This window comes from Poecilia reticulata, chromosome 11, assembly GCF_904066995.2.
Source record: "Poecilia reticulata chromosome 11, P_reticulata-male-v2, whole genome shotgun sequence".
NCBI classification, from domain to species: Eukaryota; Metazoa; Chordata; class Actinopteri; order Cyprinodontiformes; family Poeciliidae; genus Poecilia; species Poecilia reticulata.
This window is the reverse complement of record NC_088840.1, coordinates 26,920,925-26,946,856: the sequence shown is the minus strand read 5'-3', so window position 1 is coordinate 26,946,856 and position 25,932 is coordinate 26,920,925. Positions and strand designations below refer to the sequence as shown.

At 38.7% G+C, this 25,932-nt stretch overlaps 2 protein-coding genes across 10 annotated transcripts; both read left to right on the top strand.

The window, feature by feature from the left end:
• Nucleotides 1-271: 271 nt before the first annotated feature.
• znf384a (zinc finger protein 384 a) lies at nucleotides 272-13,262 on the top strand. 8 transcript variants are annotated; one of them, XM_081612905.1, is made up of 12 exons: nucleotides 277-430; nucleotides 1,172-1,229; nucleotides 2,005-2,072; nucleotides 2,656-2,974; nucleotides 5,208-5,330; nucleotides 5,470-5,633; nucleotides 5,714-5,790; nucleotides 5,868-6,092; nucleotides 8,449-8,616; nucleotides 9,680-9,758; nucleotides 9,856-10,014; nucleotides 10,865-13,262. In XM_081612905.1, the coding sequence occupies exons 1-12, from the start codon at nucleotides 278-280 to the stop codon at nucleotides 11,264-11,266; spliced, it is 1,995 nt and encodes a 664-aa protein (XP_081469031.1). In that variant the 5' UTR covers nucleotide 277; the 3' UTR covers nucleotides 11,267-13,262. The 8 variants fall into 8 exon arrangements, with proteins under 8 accessions (XP_081469037.1, XP_081469035.1, XP_081469031.1 ...); XM_081612907.1 differs by having other exon boundaries at nucleotides 278-430; nucleotides 5,485-5,633; XM_081612911.1 differs by lacking the exon at nucleotides 1,172-1,229 and having other exon boundaries at nucleotides 272-430.
• An 894-nt stretch (nucleotides 13,263-14,156) lies between these two features.
• kifc1 (kinesin family member C1) lies at nucleotides 14,157-25,356 on the top strand. Of its 2 annotated transcripts, none has more exons than XM_081612914.1 (17): nucleotides 14,157-14,281; nucleotides 15,268-15,357; nucleotides 15,519-15,621; nucleotides 15,722-15,775; nucleotides 15,877-15,951; nucleotides 16,303-16,480; nucleotides 16,574-16,739; nucleotides 19,515-19,682; nucleotides 19,784-19,897; nucleotides 19,993-20,079; nucleotides 20,185-20,382; nucleotides 22,788-22,952; nucleotides 23,037-23,175; nucleotides 24,095-24,234; nucleotides 24,315-24,388; nucleotides 24,543-24,618; nucleotides 24,841-25,356. In XM_081612914.1, exons 2-17 carry the CDS (start codon nucleotides 15,274-15,276, stop codon nucleotides 24,883-24,885), a joined length of 1,866 nt encoding a protein of 621 aa, XP_081469040.1. In that variant the 5' UTR covers nucleotides 14,157-14,281; nucleotides 15,268-15,273; the 3' UTR covers nucleotides 24,886-25,356. The 2 variants fall into 2 exon arrangements, with proteins under 2 accessions (XP_081469040.1, XP_081469041.1); XM_081612915.1 differs by lacking the exon at nucleotides 14,157-14,281 and adding an exon at nucleotides 14,455-14,473.
• The last annotated feature ends 576 nt before the right edge of the window (nucleotides 25,357-25,932 follow it).

Genomic DNA, 25,932 nt, shown 5'->3' with positions numbered 1-25,932 from the left:
TTTATCAGTTTTGTCAAAATAACAAGCTAGAATCAGTTTAATAACGGAAGTGACCATTTTGTTGTGAAAATAATTTATTCTACTGTTAAACTAGGTCACTTATTCAAAATATTTGTTCATAAACACGAATTATTTAAGATTTTAAAAAATTAAACACTGAACATATGGGTAAGGACCATTAAGATGGATTACATGAATTGAATGTAGATTAAGGTTGCGGTTTTTATTTTGAAAGAGGTGACCGGAAACGACACCGTTGAATTGTGCGGCTTTGCGAATGAGAAAAGAACTGGAGGGAAAAAAAGAGAAAAAAAACCGAAGGAAAAAAAAGGCATATCTGAGAGCTTTGAAGGGTGGATTTGGACAAAGTTTCTCAACTGTCCCGTCCCGAGGAAGCTTCGGGGGGGTTGAAAGGGAGTCCAGTTCACCGGTAATTAACTCTGGGGTTGTAATTCGGTTGTAAATGCATTGTTATTTTCAGTGTGTCTGAGAGCACCGTCGTCCCCGTCGCCGGAAGTCTGCATGAAGCTGCGTCTCCAACAGAGGCTACGGCGTCGACGTTTTTTTTTTCCTGTCTTGTTTTTTTTTTTTTTTTTTTTTTTATTCGACACTTTTTTTTTTTCTTTTTTTATTTTCTCTGAGCGAGATGAGCAGGGAGTGAGGAATGGAGGCGTTAGGGACTGAGGATGTTTGTGTCCGCAGGTTAAGCGTTTGAACACACGCAGGCCTCCAGTTTTAGCTTGAGTGAACAAGCCAACGAACAAAAGGAGAAAATTAATGGAGGCAAAGTTAGCGTTAGCCATGTTTGTGCGGCGCTCAGACAACAGCCTCAGCTGCGGACGGCAGCCCGCTTAGCTTTGCAGCAAAACACACCCGAGCCTCCCAACATGCCATCCGATTTTATGACGGCTTATAACCGATTTTATTTCTGCAAGCCTTCCTCAGTCACTGCTAACGTTAGCCCGCCGCTAGCTGCACCACAGTTTTAGAGCCAGCTTGTGCCCTGTCGTTAAAAATGGCTCTCAGAGCACTGAAACGTTGACTTTAGTGCACCGATGCGACGGCCCATCTGTTTTTAAAGCGGAGGTGTGGGTTAAATAGAGCATGTGAGGGATGAATTAATTTGACTTTGTGGATTTTTTTTCTTCCCCTCATTATTCATTGGCTGCAGCAGAGATTGGAGGAGTCACATGAAAAGCAAACATACCCTGAGCTGTGCTGCATGAAAGGTGCCAGGGTTTGTTTTGGTGGGGTCTATTTTTCATGGGCTTCACAAGTTATTTCTTTTATAACCAACAAGTTGAGCTTTACTAACATGTTAACTGCTTGCATGCCTTTTTGTGAGGTGCGAATGGAGGCAATAAATGACTATGCATGGCATCTCAATTCCAAAACTAACTTCCCTGCAGGAATTATGTGCAAAATAACATGCAAATGCATAGCGACACTGGGCAATGATGTCATAAGTTGCAAAAATAAAAAAATTAGTGGATAAGATAAGATTGTTTTTACCAATTTAAAAAAATGTGCGCTTTTACAAACATGCAAATTTAATTTCAATCACAACTTGTTCAGGCTTGTATTTTTGGTCACAGCAACACATTTTTTGAAAGAGATTAAAGTGCATGGGCTGTGCTGGTAAACATGACAACAGGCTAATCTTCATGCTTGCTTTTCTGTCTCCATCCCTGCCTGGGATGAACATCTCTGCCTGATTCCTTTCACATCCTCAGTTTAAAACATTACAGTTTGATTTAAAAAAAAAACAAAAAACATGGAGCGTTTCCATTTTCTTTCTTCAAGACACACCTTAAATCCAAGGCTTTCTGGAAGCCTTAAGCGTTGAGTGTGTCAGGGTTTAGAGAAGAGGATGTATTGAAAGGAAACAAGCTGAGATGACAAAATACAGCCATGCATGGTCTCTGTTTATGTAACAGAAAGAAAAGACATCAGTGAAGAGGGGAAGGACAGGTGTTTTCTAAGTGTGTTGCTTTTTAATTACAGAAATAATGGACGATTCCCATTTCAACTCATCATACTTTTGGTCTCCCGTCCCCACTGTACAAGGACAGGTAGAGACAACCTTATTGTTGGAAATGTCTTGAAATGATCATGGCTTTAATGGGATTATCACTGACTGTTTATAGAGCTGCTGTAAGGATTCTGTTGATGAATTTAAGCGCACAGTGAAGTTTTTTTTTTTTAAATGTCTGGTGATGCATTTGCTTGATCACATGATCACTCCTGTCCCTCTCCTCTTTTATCTCTTTATTTTCTCCTTGTTTCTGTTTTTCTTTTACTTTTTGCATCTCACCATGCCTTCGTATTCTCTTTTCTCCCATCATTTTGTTCTCTTCTTTCTCTTCACTAATCCCACTGTTCACTCATTCATTTCACTCTCCTCTTGTCCTGTCACATTTCAAAACCTCATCCATTCTTTTTTTCGTCTCAATCATTCTTGTCATCCTGATACTTAACACTTTTTTCGTTTTCTGCCTTTTTCAAATATCTTTTACCCCATTTTTGTGTCATTGTACATCCTTCTTTATTCTTCTTCCTTCACTATTCTCCCACTCTGTCTCCCTCATGCACCATTTTACTTTCAACCTCCCATCTTTTATTTCTCCACCCTTTACACTTTACACCGCTGTCTAGATTGAGAACGCCATGTTCCTCAACAAGGCAAAGGAGCAGCTGGGTCCAGACAAGGCCAACGCGCCTCCCTTCTCTCACTCTTCTGCGTCTTCCACCTCGTCCCCTCACTACCCCACAGCTGTGCTCGCCATCCCGGGTTCGGTGGATCCAGGGACAGGGGTGCGGGTGGTCCCCAAACAGGAAGGAGGAGGGAATACTTCCGGCGGAGGAGGGGGAAACAGCGGGAACTTGAGTGGAGTAGGGGGACATCTACACCAGTCGCACACCTCCCAGAACGTCACGGTTGTTCCTGTTCCCTCCACTGGGATCATGACTGCAGGTCAGAAAAATAATGAATGAAATTAATGATAATGAGATTTTTTTGTGACATTAAAAGGCAGAATGATATTAGAAAATGAGCTATATTATTATTAGGATTGGGCGATATGAACTTAAAGTTTTATCACAATATTTTGTGGTGCTGTTGCCATAATAAAAATTAGTTATTTATAAATAATTTTTTTAGGTAATTGTATGTGTGTGACTGCATTTCTATCACTAAACTGCACACATTCATTAAAAACAGTGGAAAAACTAAAACATAATTTTGGGAGGTTTTAAATCTAATTAAATGGAATTTATTGCAACAATAAATCAGATTTCTTATCACGATAAGACATTTATCACAGTAAATTTCAAACGATAAGATAAATGTCCATCCATAATTATAATTATTAAATCCCAACACTTTTTGTGACTTTTATAGTTTTGAGGCTTTTATCAGTGTTGGCTTTGACTACATTCAGAACAATCGACTGAATTTATACGTCGTTTTGATACGTGAAATAGAATAGGCAGCAAATTGAGTTAAACCCGTTAATAGAAATTTAATTAATTTGAACAGCCAGTTTGTGTCATTCTGTGTATCATCATCATTAATTCTGGATTATAGTATTGATAGGATCCTTCTACAGTGAAATAATGATGAAACGATGAATAATAAAGACATCATGTCTTTTATCTGGGACAGTTACTTTTTTGACATAATGGAGATAAGTAAGGTTTCTTTAATATTTTTTTTTTATTTAAGTTTTTATAGTTTTTAAGATTATTCGTGAAACCACTTCCAGTTTGACTAGAGGGAAATAAAGTGGTGAGTTTTTATACTAGAGCTGCACTGAAGCCACAACCACAAATTCCAACATTAATAGCATCAGATAAAACTGCTAAGAAACAGGAGAGTTACTGTCTCCAAGCTTGCACTTAAAAAATAAATGCAGAGTGAAACTAGAAGCAGAAAGTTCACTGATGCACCAGCAGCTCATGGAGCGAATGCTGTCCTGCTGTGTCCTTATTTTAAAAAGTTCATATTTAGAGGACCCACTGTATACCAAACAGTTGTTTCTGTTATTAATATTACACATATTGATCTTCCTGTGACTATATATTTCTAATATATTGTTGGGTCTGACCAAAATTCACAACATCTGTATAACAAGAGACAACATGAACTAAAACAGAGTTTTAGGAGAATATTTCAGAGAAGGAGCAGCTTATAGTCACATTTATGCTCATGAGCAAGGCCATTTTATTTTTATAGCTTATTGTTTGGTGATTCAAAGTGCTTTACATTAAAAAAATAACTATTACATTGCAGTGGCAAAATATAGGAATGCAATGAAAAATTTAAATAAGAATGTTTTGATAACGAAGGCAACGCTACCAAATTTATAAATGAAGACAAAGTATAAAACGGTGTTAACATAAATAAATCAGTCGCAGCAAGAAATTAATGGATTAATCTCAAAATAAATTAAAATGAGCTGGATTATTTCCATTTTGATGATAAATGTTTTTTGAAGGACAGTTTTGCTTTTATAGAGACTTCAAAATATATTTTATTTATGGTTTCACTTTGTGTGGTTTTAATTTCCATTCTGCTGTTTTTGGATGTTATGTTTTATTTTGGATATTTAAAATATCTTCCACTTCCCTCCATAATATACATTTTACTTGAATTTTTTTCTTGGACAATTTATTGTCCTGTAAAATTCTGTAATTTGACAGAATTAAACATAAGTTGCATATAAAATCCTGAAATTAACAACAAAAATAAAATGGCGGATGAACTCTTTAAATTCTAAACTCACAGTTTCAATGTTTAGAAACATTCAAAGAAGAGTTTTCTGATGCTATATCTCTCCAGTAGTTTAGGGTTTGACTTACAAGAATCATCCGTTTTGTGCCGCACTAAATGCCATACACTGATGTAAATAAAATATCTATCAATCAGAAGGATCATCACTGTCTGATCATTCCTTCACAGCTTAATCTGAGATCTGGAACAGATTTGTGTGAAGAAAAAGTAGTATTTATTTATTTTTTTAATGATCTTGTCACTTCAACTATCAACAGAATCAGGTATTGTTTCCTCAGAGCGAACCGCCTGTCTCAGCTCTGGACGCCTGCAGGGTAGAAAAAGACATTTTCTGTCTCTTCTCCATATGTGAGAAATGTTCAGCTGTGGTGAAACATGTTAGCCTGCCGGTTTCACAGTTTGTTTCTCCTCTCAGCGGGGTTGGTGATCACCACCCCACAAGGCACACTGGTTCCGACTGCCTCCACACAGTCGTTTGTAACTGGACACCCCACTGCCACCACCATGATCGTGTCTGCAGTGCACCCCTCAAACACAGGTAAAACCCAGCTGGGTTCAGCCGTTAGCATTGATTTCCTTTCTGTTTTTGTTCTAGTTTATCTCATATTTGTTATTTCATTTAGTAATTAAACATTTAGATGATTTACATGCAAATGTAGAGTGAATGAAATCTCCAGTTTCTTTTCTTCCAGATAAGAAAGAGGATGGTGCTCCAGCCGTTGTCATGCCGACGCCATCGAAGCGAGGCAGGAAGAGCAAACAGATGATGGGCAGAGTTGGTGGGATTCTCCCTCCAGGAAGTGATGCTTTAATTTTAGCCCATCTTGCTGCTGGTGGACAGGTGAGCTGCTTACTTTGTCATGTAAATAATGCATCATAATATCCCTTTAACCCTCATATTTTACTCTTTATGTGTCACAGCATCACTCCGCTGACCCATATGATCTGTCAAATGATGAGGACGATCATACCAGTAAAGATGGACCAAAGTCCTACAGGTACTGAGGTGTTCAGATTGGAGAAGCCTAATCAGTTTGCAGCTGATTTTTACATTTTTTAACCTTTTTTTCCACAGATGTCGGATGTGTGCAGTGACGTTCTTCAGCAAGTCAGACATGCAGATTCACGCTAAGTCCCACACTGAGGCCAAGCCCCACAAGTGCCCCCACTGCTCCAAGTCGTTTGCCAACTCCAGCTACCTGTCCCAGCACATCCGCATCCACAGCGGGGCCAAGCCCTACTCCTGCACCTACTGCCAGAAAACATTCAGGCAGCTCAGTCACCTCCAGCAGCACACACGGTACTGGGCCGGCCGGCCGGCTGGCTCTGCAGCTTCTGACTGTTTGTGCTCGTTATCTCTCCTTTTTCAGTTTGAGCATGAACCTTTGTTCAGAGTAATGGGGTAGTCAGTAAGCTGGGGGTCGTTTGGACGAGTGTTGACAGTGTTGAGCTCTTTATGCACAGTCAAATCATGTTTAAAGGTCATAATAGATCTAATTATGACTGGATTGTTCATGTTATGGAGGTGGAAACTGTGCCGTCATGCAGCAGTCGTATGTTCCTGCTTTGCATGCCTTGGTCTGTCCCCGATCAGGTCTGTGTTTCCCAATAAGAAATCTCAGTCTGCTCCTTTCAGTTTCTCACAAAGAGCATCCTGTAAATGCATCAAAGATAAAAAAAAAAATAGACATTTTGTGATGCTGGACTGGAGGAAGTGTGTTTGAATTCTCATTTCATCCATGCATTTTATCACGTTTCTTGCATGATCATCCAGAGTAAACAGCAACTCTTCTTTTCTTCTGCATTTAGTGGAATTAACATTAACTGACTATCTTACATGCTCTGATGTATCAGATCAGCTGAAATGTTCAGGTCATGTAGAGACCAACAAAAGACCACAGTGGTCGGCAGAAACATCTCCTAACTTTGATAGTCGTCTCTAGTTCATATTATTTAAAAAATTAGTGGAGTTAATGTATTGAAGCAAATAATATTCAAATATTTGGGCGTTTTACTAAGCATTTAATTAAATTGTAGAAGTAAAAGAAACTCTTTTTCATTTTTGGCTGCATAATATTAGAAAATCACTTAATAGCAATAAATATTGGGAAATATTACAGTGACAGTATCAGTTGCAATAAAGTCAAATTTTTTCCCTCCTGTCTTTCTAAACTTTGGTTCCTGAAGCATTTTTGACATCTTTGCATCTTCTGAATATCACTCAGGACTGCAAAGTTTGGTTTTATAATGTCTCAAACATGTTTGGCAACATTTCATGCCTATTAGTAATTAGCAATTTGAACTCTGCACTTTGATAAAGCTTTAATGATATTTTCATCTTAAGCTTTGCAGAGTAAAGACAGTTGAAGTTGGTTTTTGGTTATGTCCACGTTTCAAACCTGATTCTATTATTTTATAATAATTTCTTTTCTTTAGCACAGCTGCATTAGAGAATATAAACAAAACCAACAAATATCAAAGCTGACACTAAACCCACTGACCTTAATCCTGTCCTCTGAAAAATACCAAGAATATTTAAGACTTTAATCTTAAACCTGATTAGGTTTTCCCTTAAAATCTCTTTGATTACATAACTTCCTCAGACATCACCAATTCTCCACTGAGATTCATTCTCAATTAAAAGACTTTAAATTAATGTCCATATGAGGAAAACATCTGGAAAAGTTGTGATAATGGGAAGCTGGAAAGTCAGTTTCTTAAATTCTTTATTCCTAAATCATGGATGAACAGGACAATTGGATTTTTGGTACTGATTGTTGTTTAATATGAATAAAACTGAAACTTTATGTAATAACTTCTGCAGGGGTTGCTGCACAGCAAGATGGGAAACATCCAATTGTTCTTAATATTCATAAACATAAAATCTAAAACAACAAGCACAAGCATATTTATGGCTCAGACAGTGAAATCATTCATTTCTTTACTGAAAAATATTCTTTATTCTCCATGTTTAGTAGGTTTACTTCATTGTCACATAAAACAAATATAACATATTTTTGTGTGCGCTAAATAACTGAGCTGTGTACAAGACATAGTGCATGACTAATATAGTTAAACTACTAAAAACAACTAATTGTTATTTTACTAATCATGCATGAGGTTGCAAGTAATAAAATCACATTTCACTCATTCATGCTGCCATCTTTCGACAGATGGTTTAATTTTCTGTTTGAACTCGTCGCCTCTCTTACTCATGTTTCAACTTCACTCACTGCTTTGCTCTGGGTTTCCCATATCATCTGTAGTCGGTCCGTTTTAATCAGAATGACGTTCTCCACCTGCCTGCCACCCGCCTTCACGATCACAGACACACCCCACTCACTGCAGGACACACCAAATGGAGAGAGAGCGAGAGAGAGAAAGGAAAGCGTGACTGTGCTTGCTGTATGTTTGTTCTGTGTTTTCACAACTCAGACGCAGCACAAAGAGCACACTGTCAAACGTAGCGATCTGCCATCAGAAGTATTGATCGCAGATCCTTTTAAACTTTTACCGCATGATTTGATCTTCGGTTCGTCGGGAAGTTTGGTCATGCTGTAGCTTAAAAGTCTCTCGCTGTTTCTCTCTCTCTCTCTGTGTTTCTCTCTCTCCATCCCTTCCCCTTCATCCCCTCCGATCCCGGCTTTCCGTGTTAGAAACCACACTGAGGCCAAGCCCCACAAGTGCCCCCACTGCTCCAAGTCGTTTGCCAACTCCAGCTACCTGTCCCAGCACATCCGCATCCACACGGGGGCCAAGCCCTACACCTGCTCCTACTGCCAGAAAACATTCAGGCAGCTCAGTCACCTACAGCAGCACACACGGTACTGGGCCGGGCCGGGCGGGGCGGGGCTGGGGCGGGACTTACACCGGCTAAAATCCTTGAATTTCATTGGGTGTTTTCAAGGCTTGATTTCTCTATAAAGTCCTTAAAAGTGTTAGATATTCAAAGTGGCAGTTTTGGTACTTAAGTGCGATCTAACGTTTGATTTAAAGCCTAATTTTGAAAACCGTTAACAGTTAAAACCTGATATTTTCATACAACTAATAAAAATAATTTTTTTTCCTCAGTGTCTAAAGTTAAATCAGGCTGAACTTCTCTTGTTTGGAGAATTACTTAAATTATTCCTAATTTTGAATTGACAGAAAACTTAACGGAAACATTTTTTAGATGCTTTTTCAGTAACTTAGTTTGTATATTGTTTTTAAGCATTAAATTTGGAAGGTGGATTGTTACAATGTAATGAATATTTATTATTCCTAATGGTTCAATTACTTATTGATCAGTGTGATTGAAATAAAGGCTGGCTTATATTTTATACTTTAAACAGAGTTATTGAAATTGGGAGTTTCAAAACATAAAATTTAGTTATATTTTAATCTACAATCTACAAGACATTACTAATAAACATAATAAATGACATAGTGAACTGAAACAATCTCTTTTAGTTCACTTGTATTGTTTTTATCTATAAAATGTGATGAAAAGTTAGAAATCTTACATTTAAAATGCTTGAATTTTACTGTAGGTAGAGTGTGGGACCCTGTGCATGTTTGGAGCAGGTCTGTGGAGATTTGTTGTTGATTATTTAATTATTATAATAATTATACATTTACATCAAATTTGGAAGGAATTCAGCTTCATGCAAATCCTAAGATACTTAATTCGACGTTAAGTGATTATAAATGATCGATAAAAAATAGTTTTGTGGAAGAGAAAGTAGAAAAAAACAAGAAAAAACAAAAGATATATTGCATGAGGAGTGTTTTCATTTAGTCATCAGAGGTATCCAGGACGACTTCATGGAGTCTGCTCTTAAGTTTTACTTTTGTGGAAAATAAATATATTAAAGTTAAATGGACTAATTTGATGTTTTCTTCTCTCAGGATCCACACTGGTGACCGACCATACAAGTGTAACCATCCTGGCTGTGAAAAGGCTTTCACTCAGTTGTCCAACTTGCAGGTCTGGAATCAGTTTCCTGACATTCTGTCACATTCATAAAATCCTTTCTGACATTTTTTTAATCTTTACCCGTCTTGTGTGAATTTTTTTTCCCCAGTCTCACCGTCGGCAGCACAACAAAGACAAGCCCTTCAAGTGTCACAACTGTAACCGTGGTTACACAGATGCCGCCAGTCTGGAGGTTCACCTGTCGACGCACACCGTCAAACACGCCAAGCTGTTCTCCTGCGGCCTCTGCAACAGATCTTACACATCGGTAAGACGAGAGGAGGGCTAAACCTAAAAATTTGATTCATCTTTCTTTATATTTCCAGATAATTGCTGGAAATCCTGTATGAACTTTTGTCAGTGTGAGCTATGAGTTAGGAAGGATTTATGTTTCTAGAGTTGCACAATATTTCAAATTGCAATCATGAAGGAGTTCTTGGGTCCAGTATATAATTCTGTGTCATTGTGTAAAAGTTGCATCTATGGATCTTAAATCATCTATCATGTGTTTGTCCATCTTTTATCTATTTCACCTGCTGCCTTCCTTCCATCTGTCTTCCAATTTGTAGTTCTTTGGGTTTTCATATTTGAAACCTGGTAATATTAGACAGATTTTCCATAAAATCACCACAGAAACAAAATCTCACCAAGTTAATCAAGTTTCTAGAAATAAGACAAAACTAATATACAGGTAACTTTTCTTTTTAATTATTGAATATTGATAAAAAAATGAATGTCTCCATTGGCAGATTTTTTCACTTGTAATATGAAAAAAAATGTTTTCTATATTTTTTAACATGTTTTGACAAGGAAAATGGTATTTTGCATTGTTTGTGTAAAAGACTATTAGAGCACTTTAAAAATGTCCAAGGAAAGTACAGAGAAGTCTGCGAATGTAATTCTGGGAAAGATGAGATGAAAGATGTGCAGAAAACTTAAATCTAAGCAATATTTGATCAAAATCTTAGCATAGAAAGCTTATTATGTATAAGTAACTAAAAATAATTTGTAGTAATTAATAAATACTATAATTCTGTTCTAAACCGTATCAGGTCAAAACGTAGCTAAACTAGTGAACACATTCTGTATAACTAATAATTGATGTTTCCTGTTTCTAGGAGACGTATTTAATGAAACACATGAGGAAGCACAACCCCGACCCGCTAACGGTGGCAGCGACGGTAGCCGCCCAGCAGGCCCAGGGCCTGACGCCAGGAGGAGGGGGGCGGGGCCGGGGCCGCGGTCGAGGCAGAGGCAGAGGGAGTCAGCTCCAAAGCCAGAACAACCCAAACAACGCCAACCAGAACCAGAACCCTGGACCCCCAGGCAGCTACCAGCCCACCCAGCAACCCCCTGAGGGCGTCGTTCCATGCCCCTTCGATCTGCACCAGTACAAGACGGTGTCGGCCAGTGAGATCCAGTATAAACCCGTCGGCGTCGGCGACCTGCCAGTGACCCACAAAGACCTCTGTCTAACCGTCTCCACGTCAGCCATCCAGGTGGAGCACATGAACTCGTAGGCGGCGTCCTGCGGCTCCGGTTGGGACAGGACTAATAATCTGCAGTGTAAAAAGCTCCATTTGATTCACCGTCTCTCATCTTTACAGTCTTCTAAAAGCAAAACTAGAAACATGGCTAAGAAAGGAGAAACTGTTACCATCCTCATCAGCCATCCGACTCCAGCGGCGTTTTTATTTTCATCGTCAAGTAGCTCTGAAGGACGATTCAAAAGGCATCGGAGTGAGATTGCAATACAATCAGGAGATGGAAGTTCAGTTTGGTTCATCTGATTCTGAAGCTTTAAAGCCGGATCAACTTCAGGCTCCATGTTGGTTCACAGATGGTCTACAGTGTTGCGTTCAGGTTCCTCCGAGACGAGTGGGAAAGCAGGTTCCAGCTGGTGGAAATGGGTTTGCACATTTAATATCTGGAAAAATCACTTTTGGCTTTGAAATCATAAATTTAAAATTAATCTGCACCTCAAGTTTCACCTTTAATGCTTTGGTTTAGCTGTAAAACACAAATATCTGGTCTTAAACCAACCTGTGAGACGAAAACAGTAAATTATCTGTGAAATGAAAAATAATAATACTTTCTGGAAGTTTAGGGGTAAATTTGCAGATTAAATTCTTCTTGAAATACTCCAACAAGCCAAAAAAAGGAAGAGTAAAGACAAATAATCATTTATGAATGGTCAAAATTCCTAACGAAATGGAAATGGAAGCACTTATTTAATCTGAACACAGAATATGAATAAGATTTCAGTGAAATAAGGGAGCAAATTATTTTTCCTTCTAAATTTCAATAGATTCATTTTACAAATCACAATTAAACATCAGAAGAATGAAGGAGCCATTTTGTTTTCAGAGCCTGAAGTCCTGAACAAAAACAAACCGAGTTCAACAAGAATGTACTAAACCTGAGGAATCTGCAGCAGAGCGAGCGGAGGACAGCGGGACGGAGGAGTCCTACAGAAAGCACTTGATGAAGCTCGTTCTTCACGCCTATGTTTGTCATTGTTTGTCTTTTTTTTTATATATATATATATAAATCATGTTTGTATTTTTCTACCGACAGAGAAACATACAGAGAGAAAGCAGAGTGAGTGCATGAACGTGACGGAAAGAAAGTGTTTAGTCGTTTGTTTTCTTATTCTTAGCGGAGCGGTTAATCTTCCTCCTGTGGGCGACGCCCCGCTCTCATCAGGGGGTTGATGGGAAATAATGATTGTGTGATAAACACGGCTGACAGGTACTGTTATCGACCTTTTCTTTTTTAAGAACTTTTCATACATATTATTATTACTTTCATTATAACTGTAGTGCAAATGTTATCCACAGTATATCCACTCTGAGGCATTATGGTATTGCAGTATGCTGTACATAAAATAGATAGAAAAGACTTTTTCATCCGTAAAAGGGAAGTATGTCTCGTGTACAGAATATATGAAAACGCACCCAAACCACAGACTGTGTCCCAGGTCCGGTACTGAAAATAATTAGCAGTTATAATGAGACTTGACAGCTTTTCTTTAAACTCAGCCGTTTATGATTTAACTTTGAATAATTGAGTCCCTTTAGTTATTAAAAATCTTTTGACTAATTATCACTAATGCTTTTCTGTTCTAGGCTAATGAAGGCGTAGTTGTTTTCAGTAATGTAGGAAAGAAGTGAAAATTGTTTCACCAATCATATTTTATTTTTTTTTCAAAATCAATTAGCGGTGCTGTGTAAAATAAAGCCAGTATAACAGATTAGATTAAATGGTGACCTGGGACACTGCAAACCGTCGATCCAATCAAAATGTTCAAGCAGCCTGTACAACACGCCAACGGTCTTCATGTATACTCAACTTTGTATGTCTCTGTGTCTTTTTATGAAAAAAAATGACCTAGCAATGCTCCTGGTAAACGGTTATTAACTGTACTATGTTACATACTGTATGCACAGTTAAAGCTCCTACTCATCTGAACAGACTGTTTCTTCTTCCCTTATGGAGAATAAAATGTAAAAACTGTTTATGACTGATGGTCATGATTGATTTATTCAACTGAAATCCAATCTGCAGGGTTTGCTATTTTTGTAGATGAATTTCAGAGTTAAGTTGTGCTTGATTCTTACTTTCACATGAAAAATGGTCAATTATTTATTTGCATAAGGTGTGTCATACTCAGTGCAATAATATGAAATATTTTCTTCAGGTTTTTGTGTGAAAGAGCATTGAAAGTATCTTGGGATATTTTCTTAATAACTGTAATAATGTGTAAATTCATGGGTTGGCTACGTGCTAATAACTGGATGTCAGCAAAATTCAAAATACCAACGTTTTCACAGAAGTGTCCAATTTAAGCACCGAATTGTACTTTCTGGATGAAAATTTAAATTATATATTTGAAACAGGTCAGACAGGATTCCTAAGAATTTTTATTTAAAAAATTTAAAATATATTAATATTTAAATTTCTTGTATATTGGCTAAATGGTCAAGTTATGATTAGGCAATTTTTTTTATAATTCAAACAACGTTAAAGGTTTCTAGTCGAGTTACCAACTTTTAACATTCAAGAGATAACATGTCCGCTTATTTTTTTTAGCATATATATTTTTGCAAATGCTTGTTAGGTTTTTGTTTTCTCTACCCAAAAAAGTTACACAATCAAAGGTGCTTTTAACAGCCTTTCGTATATTACAGTCAACATTGTCATTTTATCCTTGTTTATTCAAGTTATTCACGTATCCAGACTAGGAAAACTATTTTCTAAAAAATTATTTTGAGAAATATTATCTAACTCCTACCTGTGTCCAGGTTTTGCCTTTTTCACGGAGTTTACCGTACAAACAGGGTGCATCCCGCCCCATCAGGACATGCAGTTAAACATAACAAACGTACACATGAGAGGAGGCGGAGTTTACGCTGTGTCAGCCAATCACGACAGAGAATCCGAAGCGCTCACCAAAGCAGTTACATTTCAAATTCAAACGGACGGAAACAGCGGATCAAAAGGGAGACTGAGTGAAGATACGGATTTGTTTTCAGGTACTTCGTTCTTAATAAATAATTTCTTGACTATTTTAACTGTTCAATAGTGGTTTAGAAGTCGCGCTTAAACGAGTTCTGCATACCGTAGTTTCTCAAGTTAGCGTTAGTTTAGTTTTAAGCTAAAAGAAGCTCGCATCAGTAGCAACGCGGACGTTGGTTACAGAAATCAGCTCGATTAGACGGGACCAGGTAATCTGTTTAGATTAAATTTAAATTATTTTTCTGCGAGTCGACCCACGTACAAGGGAAAAAAACCTGATGTATAGAAGAACTTTTTCTCCCTCCTCTGTTAGTAACACACCCTAAAAACTCCTCGCAATGGACACATTTATTGAGATTAAGCTTGTTTTTCTCGTTTTATGCTAATTTAGTATTCGAGACCTTTGTGTTAAGTTACACTGAATGAAAGGTTCTGAGTCAGAAACTCTTGAAACTGACTGCATGTTTGTTTGGATTGACAGGAACGTGAAAAAAAGATTTATGACATGATCTAGTAATTATATTTAATTCCTATCTGTGCTAAATATTCAATATTTACATGATTAACGTTATATAATGTTGTTTTTGACTATTTACTCACATTTGGATTTTAATGCATAGATTTGAGCAAAAATCTAAAAGTGGTAATTGTTTTGTAGATTTTCTTTTGATACTATACAATGTTTATGTTCTTCAAACTACTACTTTTCATTCAAAACTTAATTCATGTCGACATGTGTCAAGTTTATTTTAAACTAGAAATGAATGAAGTTAATATTGTAGTAGTTGGATTATCTGTGTGCTTAGATTTTCTAACACTTGGATGTGTGGCTCTCCTTCATCTTCCACACCTTGACTACTCTTGTTTTTTGTGTTTTTCTTGTAAGATTTTAGTCGCCTTTCTTCTGCCAGCTAACCAGCAGCTGACTCTTTCTTGGTTGTGATCTTTCTTTTTTCTTTTGTGATTTCTCTATTTTGACCGTTTCGTTGTCCTCTGTCTTCAGCTGAGTATGTCAAGACTGCCAGTCATGTCGTCGAAGAGAGTTCTCACCAGCAGCAGCTCTGAGAATGCCCTGGACATGGCTCCTCTTCAGGTTTGTGATAAAAACACTTCCTACATCTCAGTTTGATTCTGTCAGAAGCTGTAGAGAAAATGCTTTTTCAGTTTCCATTTTCATGCAAAAGTTTGTGTGCAGTTTGTTCATGAACCAGAATATGTGTTAGTGATGGTTCTTTCTGTCTTATGTTTTTGCAGAAGAGAATGCGTAAAGACCAGGAGCCCCACAAACCTCAGGCAGCTGCAACCATCATGGGTGACAAGCGGCCCGCTGCTGCTGCAGCAGCCAGAGCTCTGCGCTGTACGTTATTCAAGAATCTCCATGTTCAGAACCTAACCACCTCCAACAGCAGTGAACAGATCTCAATGTCTTGTTTTAATTGTTTGGTTTTTATCAACAGACAGACCACTCAGAGGTGCAGGAGCTGCCACAGTGGCTGCTGGCCCTTCCAGAGGTCAGATGTCCTGTTGTTTCTGCACAATAACCCGGTGTTTGTAGCAAATGGCGGTTCTGATGGAGATGCCAGAGTATAATGTTATGGTTCTGTTTTGTCAGGGTTCGTGAGGCCGGTTGCAGCTTCCACTGCTCCCAAAGCCGCCAGCGTTAAACTACCTGCTGGAGCAAAACCTGGTGAGAAACTGTTTACTGTCGTCCACTTTAATGGGTAAAACTCTGGAAAATGTCTTTAGGTTCATCAATATATTGGCAATATTCAATATATTTGCTATTCCAGAACTTTGATGTTTTGTTTGAAGATGCTGATTCTGGATTATTGAAGTTCTTTTAATGTAGATGCAAAAGAAAAAAGTTGAAAAATATCTTTAATATCTTGCTCAGATGACTTTAAGAATCAATACCAACTTTTTTTATGCTTCACTGATTAATGGAATTTATAAATGTAAGGCTGAAGCTGCCAAATTCAATGAATCAAATAAAATTTTGACTGAAAAAGTGTGAAAAACGTCTGAAATTCTTGTGCAGGTGTGACTGGAGCCACCCGCCGCAAGACATCGCACCTGAAAGGGAAAGTCAATGACATGAAGGGTAAGATCGGCAACTACCAGACCAAGTACAGGTCTGTAAACGAGGAGAACGAGGCGCTGAAGGACTCGGTGTCTGAGCTGGAGCAGGAAGTCGAGGGACAGAAGAGGAAAATCTGGTACGAGCAGATTATGTTGGAGGATATGAGTTCAGTGTAGATTTATTATTTTTATGTGATTTGATGCTAACTTTGGATTCCTGGCTGGTTTAGTGAGTATGAGGCGGAGCTGCAGATGTTGTCTGGAGTTCAGAATCAGCTTGAAGAAACTCAGAGAGAGAAGAACGTCCTCCAGAAGGAGCTCTCCAATTTGGAGCAGAAATACAAGGTCATGGAGACGCTGCGGGACAGCCAGGAGACGGAGCTGCAGACTCTGAAGGTAAAGCTGATCCTGCTCCGACCTGCTGGTTCTGGATCGGTTCAAACGCCTGAAGAATACGTTACTATAACAACCACTCCTAGTTTAAAGGGTCAAATGTTTAGAGAACTGAGAAGATATGATTTTTGTTTATGATGGGTACTTTGAAAATATACGGAAATTAAGTTTAAGCCTGTCGCAATCGCATAATAGATTAAAACTAGAAAATTCCTGCAGAAATTTTAAGGGGCATGCCAAGGTGTGCCTGTCGGCTTAGACCCAGCGTTATGATGCTAAAAATTTGCATTAATGCTAAAGAAAGCTGCAATGTAGTCAATAACGTGTGGAGAGGCAGAAGCACGTTGACTAATCTGTACTTGTACCATTCATTATGTTAAAATTAATGCATAAGCTAAAATTAGCCAATATGCTAATGTTAGCCTAAATGCTGGCAGCAGCATGTGGAGCAACACAACCATGTTTTAATTTTACTTGCTCCATTCAGTATACTAAATATATCTAATTAATGAGAAAATTAGCTAATAGCTAACTTTAGGTAAAAGGCTAGTGCTTTTTAATATTTTAAAATATTAAAACCATTTCAAGGGCAGTGAAATGCTAATGTTTGTGCTAATGTTAATGAACTGCCTTGCTGTGCAAGGCAGTTCACTAACCTGAGGGGGAAAAAAAACATAAAAAAGGCTGATATTATTGCACCACCTATGGCGGTGCACTAACGTGAGAGGAATTTGCAGACTTTTAGTTTGAAACTTTCACTAAGCTTCATTTTAACTACCACACCAATTCATTGTGTAACAGTAGTTTGTTTAAACCAGTCACATGAAGCCCAAAAGAGCAATTACCTGATGTGAAAAATGTCAAGGCTTTTATTTTGAAATGTTTAGTAAGCTTCATTACTGTTGCACATTGGATTAATGGCCACATTAATCCAATGTGTAACAGTCCAGCTATATAATGTCCTAAACGGCAAGTAGTTCTAAATGCCATCTCAGCCCTAATGTGTGGGATCTGAGAGTTCCGCCATGTTGTAGTTCTGACCTTCAGTCATTGTAGTTCTAAAGAGCTGCTCAACTATCATGTGAGTGAGACACAAAGAGAGAGATTGAATTCTAACTGTTTGAAGCAGTTAGATTTTCTGAACAAAGCAGTGCAAACGGCTCCTTTCTGTTCAGGATCCGCAAGAGTGATCAGACAACCGTTTGAAGCATATAAGAGGGCAATTTCTTGTCTCTGATGGTACTGCAATTTATATCTGTAGCTCTCTGCATTAACCTGAGCGAAAAACATAATAAAGGCCTGAGAGCTCCTTTATACAGGCTTTTATTTTGAAATTTTCAGTAAGCTTAATTTTAAATGACCAAACTAACCCAATGTGTAAGTGGTTGGGTTAAACTAGTTATGTAAGGCCCAGAAAATTCTGCCCTGTCTGTAGTTGCAACATTCTGTTCACCCTCCTTCTGTAGTGACTCAGAATTCCATTATTATGTAGTTCTTAACTGCCAGCTCAGCCCTCCTCTATAATAACTGAGTGTTCCACCATGTTGTAGTTCTGACCTTCTGCTCAGGCCTCTGTATTAATGTGTTCCACCATGTTTAGAACTACAGAGTCTTTGTAGTCCAAACCAGCAGCCTTTCTATGTATTCTGTTGCCATAGAGACTAATCCTCAGCCAACTGCTGTGTGTGTGTGAGAGACTTTATCTGACTTTATGAGACACCCAGTCAGTTTTAATGAAGAAAGCAGTCCGAACGACCCCTTCCCGTTCAGGATCCGTAAGACCGAACCAAAAACCGTTTGAAGCGTATGAGAGGGCCATTTGTCGTCTCCGATAGTCCCGTGAATCATATCTGTAGGTCGTTCACAGTAATTGCAGCGATGAGAGAAAAATGGTGTGCGCTGAGCTCAGAAATTTTTCAGAAATGTATGTAAAACACTGGGGAGGAGCGTCAGTTAGTCCTGTCCCATCACTTTGCCCTGAAGCACCTTGACAGAAAACCGTAAGCCCTAGAGAAATTTCGAAAACATTTTACCGGAGCAGGCATTCGGTGTGATTTCATGACCAACTTTCATACCAATAGTACAAGTTTTGCGGCCATGAGAGCGATTTCAAAATTATTTTGGTATCAGTTACACTGTGCGTTTCGGCAGTTGGAAATTTTGCTCGTTTTTGGCTTTTTACGTCGCCGTCGTAACTCCGATCCCCAATAGAAATAATAGCTCCCTTCTCGGCATCGAGCCGCACGATTTGATACCACTTTTGTGGGTGGGCACGCAGCGGTACGAGCCGCATTAACGGTGACGGAAGAATAATAAATAAACAGACATTCTATTGGGTGTAAAACAATAGGTGCCTGCCATGCAATGCATGGAAGCAGTGACTGACTTCGCAAGTCAGTCACTGCTCTTCCCTATGCATTGCTATGGCATGCCCCTAATGAGATCATTTTCATTTGGACAACAATTGTTGGTCATACTACCTTTTAATATGGTTTTTAAAGTCCTAACTGGCACTTTTGCTTGTTTTCCCTGTCAAAGCTGAATGATATTACAGACTTCATAACTTATTTGTCTTATTGTATTTTAATTCATTTTGGTTATGTTAAATGTTATTTATAAATTAAAGCTTTTTTTCAGTCTTGAAGAATGAAACGGCTTTAACTTGTCATTTTCATTACAAAACTTGAAAATGGTCTCAAACTGACAATATTGTTTATTGCAATAATTTTGAGCCAGTTTATCGTGACATGCCTGATTTTTGTTTTGTTTCCTCTGCAGATGAAGCTGTCTGTGCAGGAATCAACGATGACCCGACTGCAGGCCACCCTGAGGGACAGAGAAGAAGAAATTGTCTCCCTGAAGGAAACTGTGGTGGAGCAGAGAGACGAGCTTCACGCCGGGGAGATGGAGCGGCGGCGGCTCCACAACACCATCCAGGAGCTGAAGGTGGGTCGCATAAAAGATTTGGGTCCAATCCGTTTTATTTAACTGCTGTTTGCACCGGTTAAATTTAATAAAGCTGAAAAGAGAATCGTTTTGTGTTTCAGGGTAACATCAGGGTGTTTTGTAGAGTTCGTCCACTAGAAGATGGAGGCCTGAGTAAACACATCCAGCTGGCAGCCAGCGACAACAAGTCTATAATGCTGGCCAAAACTGAGGAGGTGGGAATAATGTAGCAAAGATCTGCTGCTTATCGCCATGCCAACACAAAAATATAAGATTGTTTAAACTGAACTTTCTTTTTTCTGCCCTTTAGTCTCACACGGGTAAAACGGCTGAGACGCAGAAGAATTATCACTTCAGTTTCGACCGGGTGTTCGGGCCTCTGGCTTCACAGCAGGAGGTGAGCAACATGCGGAAACATCAGCTCCTCGTTAACAACACCTGCTGTGATTCTGCCTGTTCTGAGCTGCAGAGGAAAGGCCTCATGGGAAGGTTTTGTTTTCAGATCTTTGATGAGATCTCCATGCTGGTGCAGTCGGCTCTGGATGGGTACAACGTTTGCTGCTTTGCCTACGGTCAGACAGGAAGTGGGAAAACCTACACCATGGAGGGAGAGGAAGTGGACGACATGAGGGGCGTCATTCCCAGAGCCGTGCAGCAGATCTTCAGAGCCGGGGAGAAGCTGAGCTCTCAAGGCTGGGAGGTTAGCTTGGCTTCACCTGATTCAGTTGTTTTTAACATTAACTAATGAAGTCCAATTACACCTTTTAGTTTTATAGTTTGGCCACCATCCTGCAGAGGGCGCCACTGATCAACCTTAAGCAAAGCCAGCTCATACAAAAATAAAGATGGCGGGACCAAAACATAGTGGGAAAGGGAAACGGTCCAAACAGTCTGGTTTGGGATGCAAATGCACTTTATGTTCTGTTTAGAAATATAAACGCTCAATAAGCTCCTTAAGATCATATTAAGCTGAGCTGCAGGGCAGAACAGAGACAACTTCTCATTCAAAAATGATTGATTTGCTGCAAAGACAGAAATTAGAGGGAATGTCAGAAAAATGACATGTTTGAGAAAAACATGTTGTTAATCTTGAGTGAATGCACTTTATAGTGCAAAATTTTAACATTTCTTCAAAAACTAAAGTACTTATGTATGAACATCTCTGATCATGGATAATTAAGTGTTTTGCATATGTTCATTTTTAATTTTGCTATTCAGCAACCTGAGATGTTCCCGTTTTATTTATAATTAATATGTTTAAGCTGATAACATTTAAAATGCATTTCTCTCAATTTTTTATATAATATTGTGATAAACCACAATTTCTATATTTATTTTTTCTTGGAAAAGCAAGTGTTACAATTTCTGTGTACAGCTCATTTTCCACCACACTCAAAGTGTGTGACGGACTAACATTTGCCAATCCAGGGTTTTTTGTATAATAACTAAACGACTAGAAGGTTTCTGAAGAAATTTAAAAGGGGCCTGCTAAAATGAAGAACCCCTTGGTTGGAACCCAGCGTCCTGATGCTAGGAGTTAGCATCAATGCTAAAGTAAGCTGCTATGTTCCCTTAGCTTTTTTTTATTCTGAAATAAAGGAAGCGGCTAAAAAGCTTATTTCAGGGGAAAATGCACTGCCTGCTAATGTTTGTACTAATGTTAATGAACTGCCTTCTGATTTTTACTTTTGCAAAAGTAAAAGTCAGATGTTTCCTTCATGGCACTTGGTTACCAGAAAACGCACTCACCTTTTTAGCAACAGGTTAACAAATATTATTGTTAAAAAAACATAAGATTTCTTCTGCTCATTTAAAATGCTACACAACTTATACTAAAAATTCTGTGGTGGACGAATCTTACAGAAAAGTGAAAATGTTTTATTTGTTATATATTATACAGACATTGAACACAAATGTTTACTTCGCAGCAGTTCATTACCAGAGAAATGTGCTAATCTCTTAACATCAAATTAATAAGTAATTTTATTGTGTAGAAAACTTAAGTTCTTTTGAAATATTGCTAATCTGCTTGGACACAAGAAATTTACAGTTGGTAAATTTTGCAAAAGTAAAACACGGATGTTTACCTCATGGCACTTGTTGCTTGTCGCTTAGCAACAGATTAACAACAAATATTGTTCAAAAAAAACATAAGATGTGATGCTCTTATTTTGACATCCCAAAGTTATTGTCTGTTTAGGAGCACCAAGTTTCATGAGTCACATGGAACTTGCTGTTTTTGCTCTTGAGCCATTTTTTCTATGTTATGTTTTCTGTCAAGATGGCGTCACTGTAGCTCTATCTGGAAGCTCTGCCCTCCTCTGTAGGAACCGAGTTTTCCTCCATCTCTGTAGTTCTCTACATCTCTGCTCTCCTCAGTGTTTGCTATGGTAATAAATCCTCTGAAAACTGTCATGAGTGAGACGGACACAACATTTTCTGTTTTGAGTCTGACACAAAATGGTGTCAGTTAGAATTTGTTTTGATTTGAATTTGGTTCGTTTTTCACCATTTACTTCGCCATGGTTACTTGAAATCCCAACAAAAGTAATGGCACCTCTCACAGGATTGAGCCGAACATGTTTAAATCTACGTTGAGGGGACGGGCAGCAGTACGAGGCGCATTAATGGTGAAGAGGCAGTTATTTTGAGGTGTAGAATAATGGATGCCTTCCATGGTGGCATTGAAATGCTTTGCTTTGCCTCAGAGAACAATAACTTCTCGAGAAACCGCAACTTTAATTGTCTTTTTGCTCAGTATGTAGTACACCTGAGAAAATAATGTTAAAACGTAATGATTTGTTTTATTCGGCATATTATGAGAAATGTTATGGAAAGACTGCCGACCCTCTTGATACAAAGGAACCCTCAAGTTTTTGAGAAAGTTGCCACGTTGTCATCAATCAGCTCAATCACCTTAAGATTAACTCAATACTCAATAACTTGAATCCCCATCAGAAATCTCAAGTCACTTTTCTGTCTTTTTGTTGTTTCTGAAATCCATAATTCACTGAGATTGTTCTCAAACTCTAAAGTGACTGAAAGCGGTTTGTGTTTTCATCTCTAATGAAAGCTTCCTGCTCTTTAAATCTGTTTCGTTCTCAGTTCACCTTCACTGCGAGTTTTGTTGAAATCTACAACGAGACCCTGCGGGACCTGCTGTACACCGGCAAGGCCAGCAAGAGGCCCGAACACGAGATCCGTAAGACGGCCAGCAACGACGTGACCGTCACCAACCTGACCTACCAGAAGGTCCAAACCGAGGACCAGGCACGGCTCCGTCTGAGGATCCTGGTTCGACAGCAGAGACCAAAACGTAAAGGCTTACAGAAAATCTTCTGCTTTTTCCTTCAGGTTCTTGGTTTGATCGCTTTGGCCAAAGAGAACCGCTCCACGGCCCAGACGGCCGTGAACGATCTCTCCTCCCGCTCACACTCGGTGTTCCAGCTGCAGATCGAGGGAGTGAACGCTGGCAGGGACATCAAATGCAAGTGTGAGTGTTTTTATCTCCAAGTGGTGGAGTTGGGTTCACCTTTTGTACTTAAAATATTACTTTTGATTGGTGGGAACAATCTGCTCTTTTTGCTTATTTCAAGCAAAACTGTAGATTTTCAGAGATTCACCAAGAAACTGCTGGAGTGGGAGTGGAGTTTCAGTTTGATTAGACAGGAAACGCTCAAATTTAATTTTTTCTGTCATTGAATGCATCATATGGTGACATCACAAATGTTACCAGGATGTAGCAAAAACACTCTTTAGTGGGGAAGCTGCTTTTCAGAGAACAGGTTTTTCAGCATTGAGGATCTAAAATTAGGTCAGAGATGCAAGAAGGAGAATATTTCTACCACATCTCAGAACATTTCTTCCCTTCATCAAGGCTGAAAAGAGCCAGAAGTTTTGTAGATGAAGGAACAATAAGGATGTAAACGGTTCCTCTGTTTTAAGCCTTCAGTCTTTTTTATCAGACGTCCTTCATTTGGAAAAGCTGGAATCCTTTTGGAGATGTTGGAGTTTAGACATTTTAAATGATTATTGTTTTGTACTTGGACCAGAAAATGTATCCATACTCAATAAATATATTGAGTATGGGAAGATTGATTTGGTTATGCTAGCCACCATGCCAATGACTATTACTGCTAAATGATGATAAAAGATGATTAAGTTTTAACTTTAAAGCTTTTCTCTCCTTTGATTTCTACTCCTGATATAAATACCATAAAAAGAGAAATCATTTAAAAAGTTTATACGTTTCTGTATTAATCCTAAACAGAAATGTTGATATTGACAAATTAAAACTTTACAAAAACAGAGACTATAAATCGGCTCCTGAATTTAGCTGCTTCTCTTGTTCTGATGTTTTGAACCAAATAGTTTCCTGACTGATCCTCCTCGCGTTGTTTCCATGGTTACAGCCACTCTTTGCCTGGTGGACCTGGCCGGCAGCGAGCGACTGGTGAACAGTCAGTCTCAGGGAGAGCGCTTCAAGGAGATGACGTCCATCAACAGCTCCCTGTCCAACCTGGGCATCGTCATCACTTCTCTGGCCAACAAGGTGTGTGAGACCCGAAGTCATTTATTCACAACATGAGCCAGTTTTCATTCTGCTTCTAAAACAAAAACTAACCGTTTCAGGAGAGCCACGTCCCATACAGGAACTCCAAGCTGACCTACCTGCTGCAGAACTGCCTGGGAGGAAACAGCAAAACGTGAGTTCTTCATCATCGACCCTGCAAAAGTCACTCATCTGTTTAAAAAAGGATTTATTTAAAAGATATTAATCAGATTAACTGTAGGAACATCGGTCGTGTTGTTGTGACTTTGAAAGCAGGTTTCTGATCACTTTTATTGTTTCGGCTCCAGGTTGATGTTCGTGAACATTTCTCCAGAGTCGGACAGCTTTGGAGAAACGCTCAACTCTCTGAGGTTTGCCAGCAAGGTCAGTCAGTTTGGTCTGAATTATTTACCACAGACGTTATTTCACTAAAACATTTAGTCAGTTTGTTGACACATGGCTGATATTGGGGCTTTTATTATTCAGTGATTCATAGTTGGATGAATCATGTTCATCACCATCCTGATGAGTTTCTGTTTAAATAGAGCTTCATGTTCAGTTCTGCCATAAAAGCTTTTTTTAATTTTCGTTTTGCTGTTTTTCCAGGTGAACGACTGCGTTATTGGGACGGCGACTTCCAGCAAGAAGTAGAAGTTTTTACATAAACATGTCATTTCTTCTATTACTATAATCAATCTGTAAGATGTTTGTACTCCGTTTCTCTTGTTTTAAGCTTTTTGACAAAGTATGAGATCTACATGACTCAAGAATTTTTAAATATAAATTGCAACATTAAAGGTTTTTACTTTCAAGAATAAAGTGGCTTTAACGGATTTCAAAACAAAAGTAAATTGAGGATTTATGTCGGATTTTAAAATATTTCACAACAAACTCAATGGTACAGATAAATAGTTGCAATATTTGATTTACAGGTGTAAAATAGAAGAGGGATGAATTTCTTTTTTTTTTTTTAATTCTGCAGCGGAAATCCGTACTTCTTTACCCAGCTGTAATTTTACTCTGGACATTTGTCAGTGGGAAGATCTGACTAGTTCCTTTAAAAATATGTGAAAATAAAATTCTTGGTGATAGTTTTATATATTAAATTTCCATGTTCTGTGATTATCAGGGTCTTTATTAAAGCTTACTGTAAATATGTGATTTTCTGTCGGCCAAAGTCTGGCCCGCCTGTCTGGAGTGGCCTTAAAGGCCAGGAAGTTCTGGTTCTGGGTGACCTGGCAGCGGTTTCTGCCCTCGGCTCAACCATACCGGACCTCTGAGGGCTGCAGGGACTGAAACGGTGAGCCGAACCTGCTGCTTTTACCTCAGCCTGGTGAGCTAACTGCGGCTAGCAGGCTAACCTCACAGCTGTAGTGATGGAGTCTGACGCTGTTCCAGATGTTTCACAGATGTCTGTCTCTCTGTCAGACTGGAGCTGACAGTCTCGCTCAGGACATGATAACAGCTCAGTCTGGGACGTGCAGCTCTCTAAGTGCCACTTGACTCTGGTTTTAGGCTGGTTTTCTCATGCACTCTGCAGTAAAGTGTTATTATCAGTGGAGAACCTGCAGAGATGTTGGGAATGGAAATCCCGATCGATGAATCATAATTTGTATTGACACACGGAGCATAAAATCAGCCAAGAAAATCATTCAGACTTTACTTATTTTATTCACTTTCAGCGCTGAAAGGAGACGC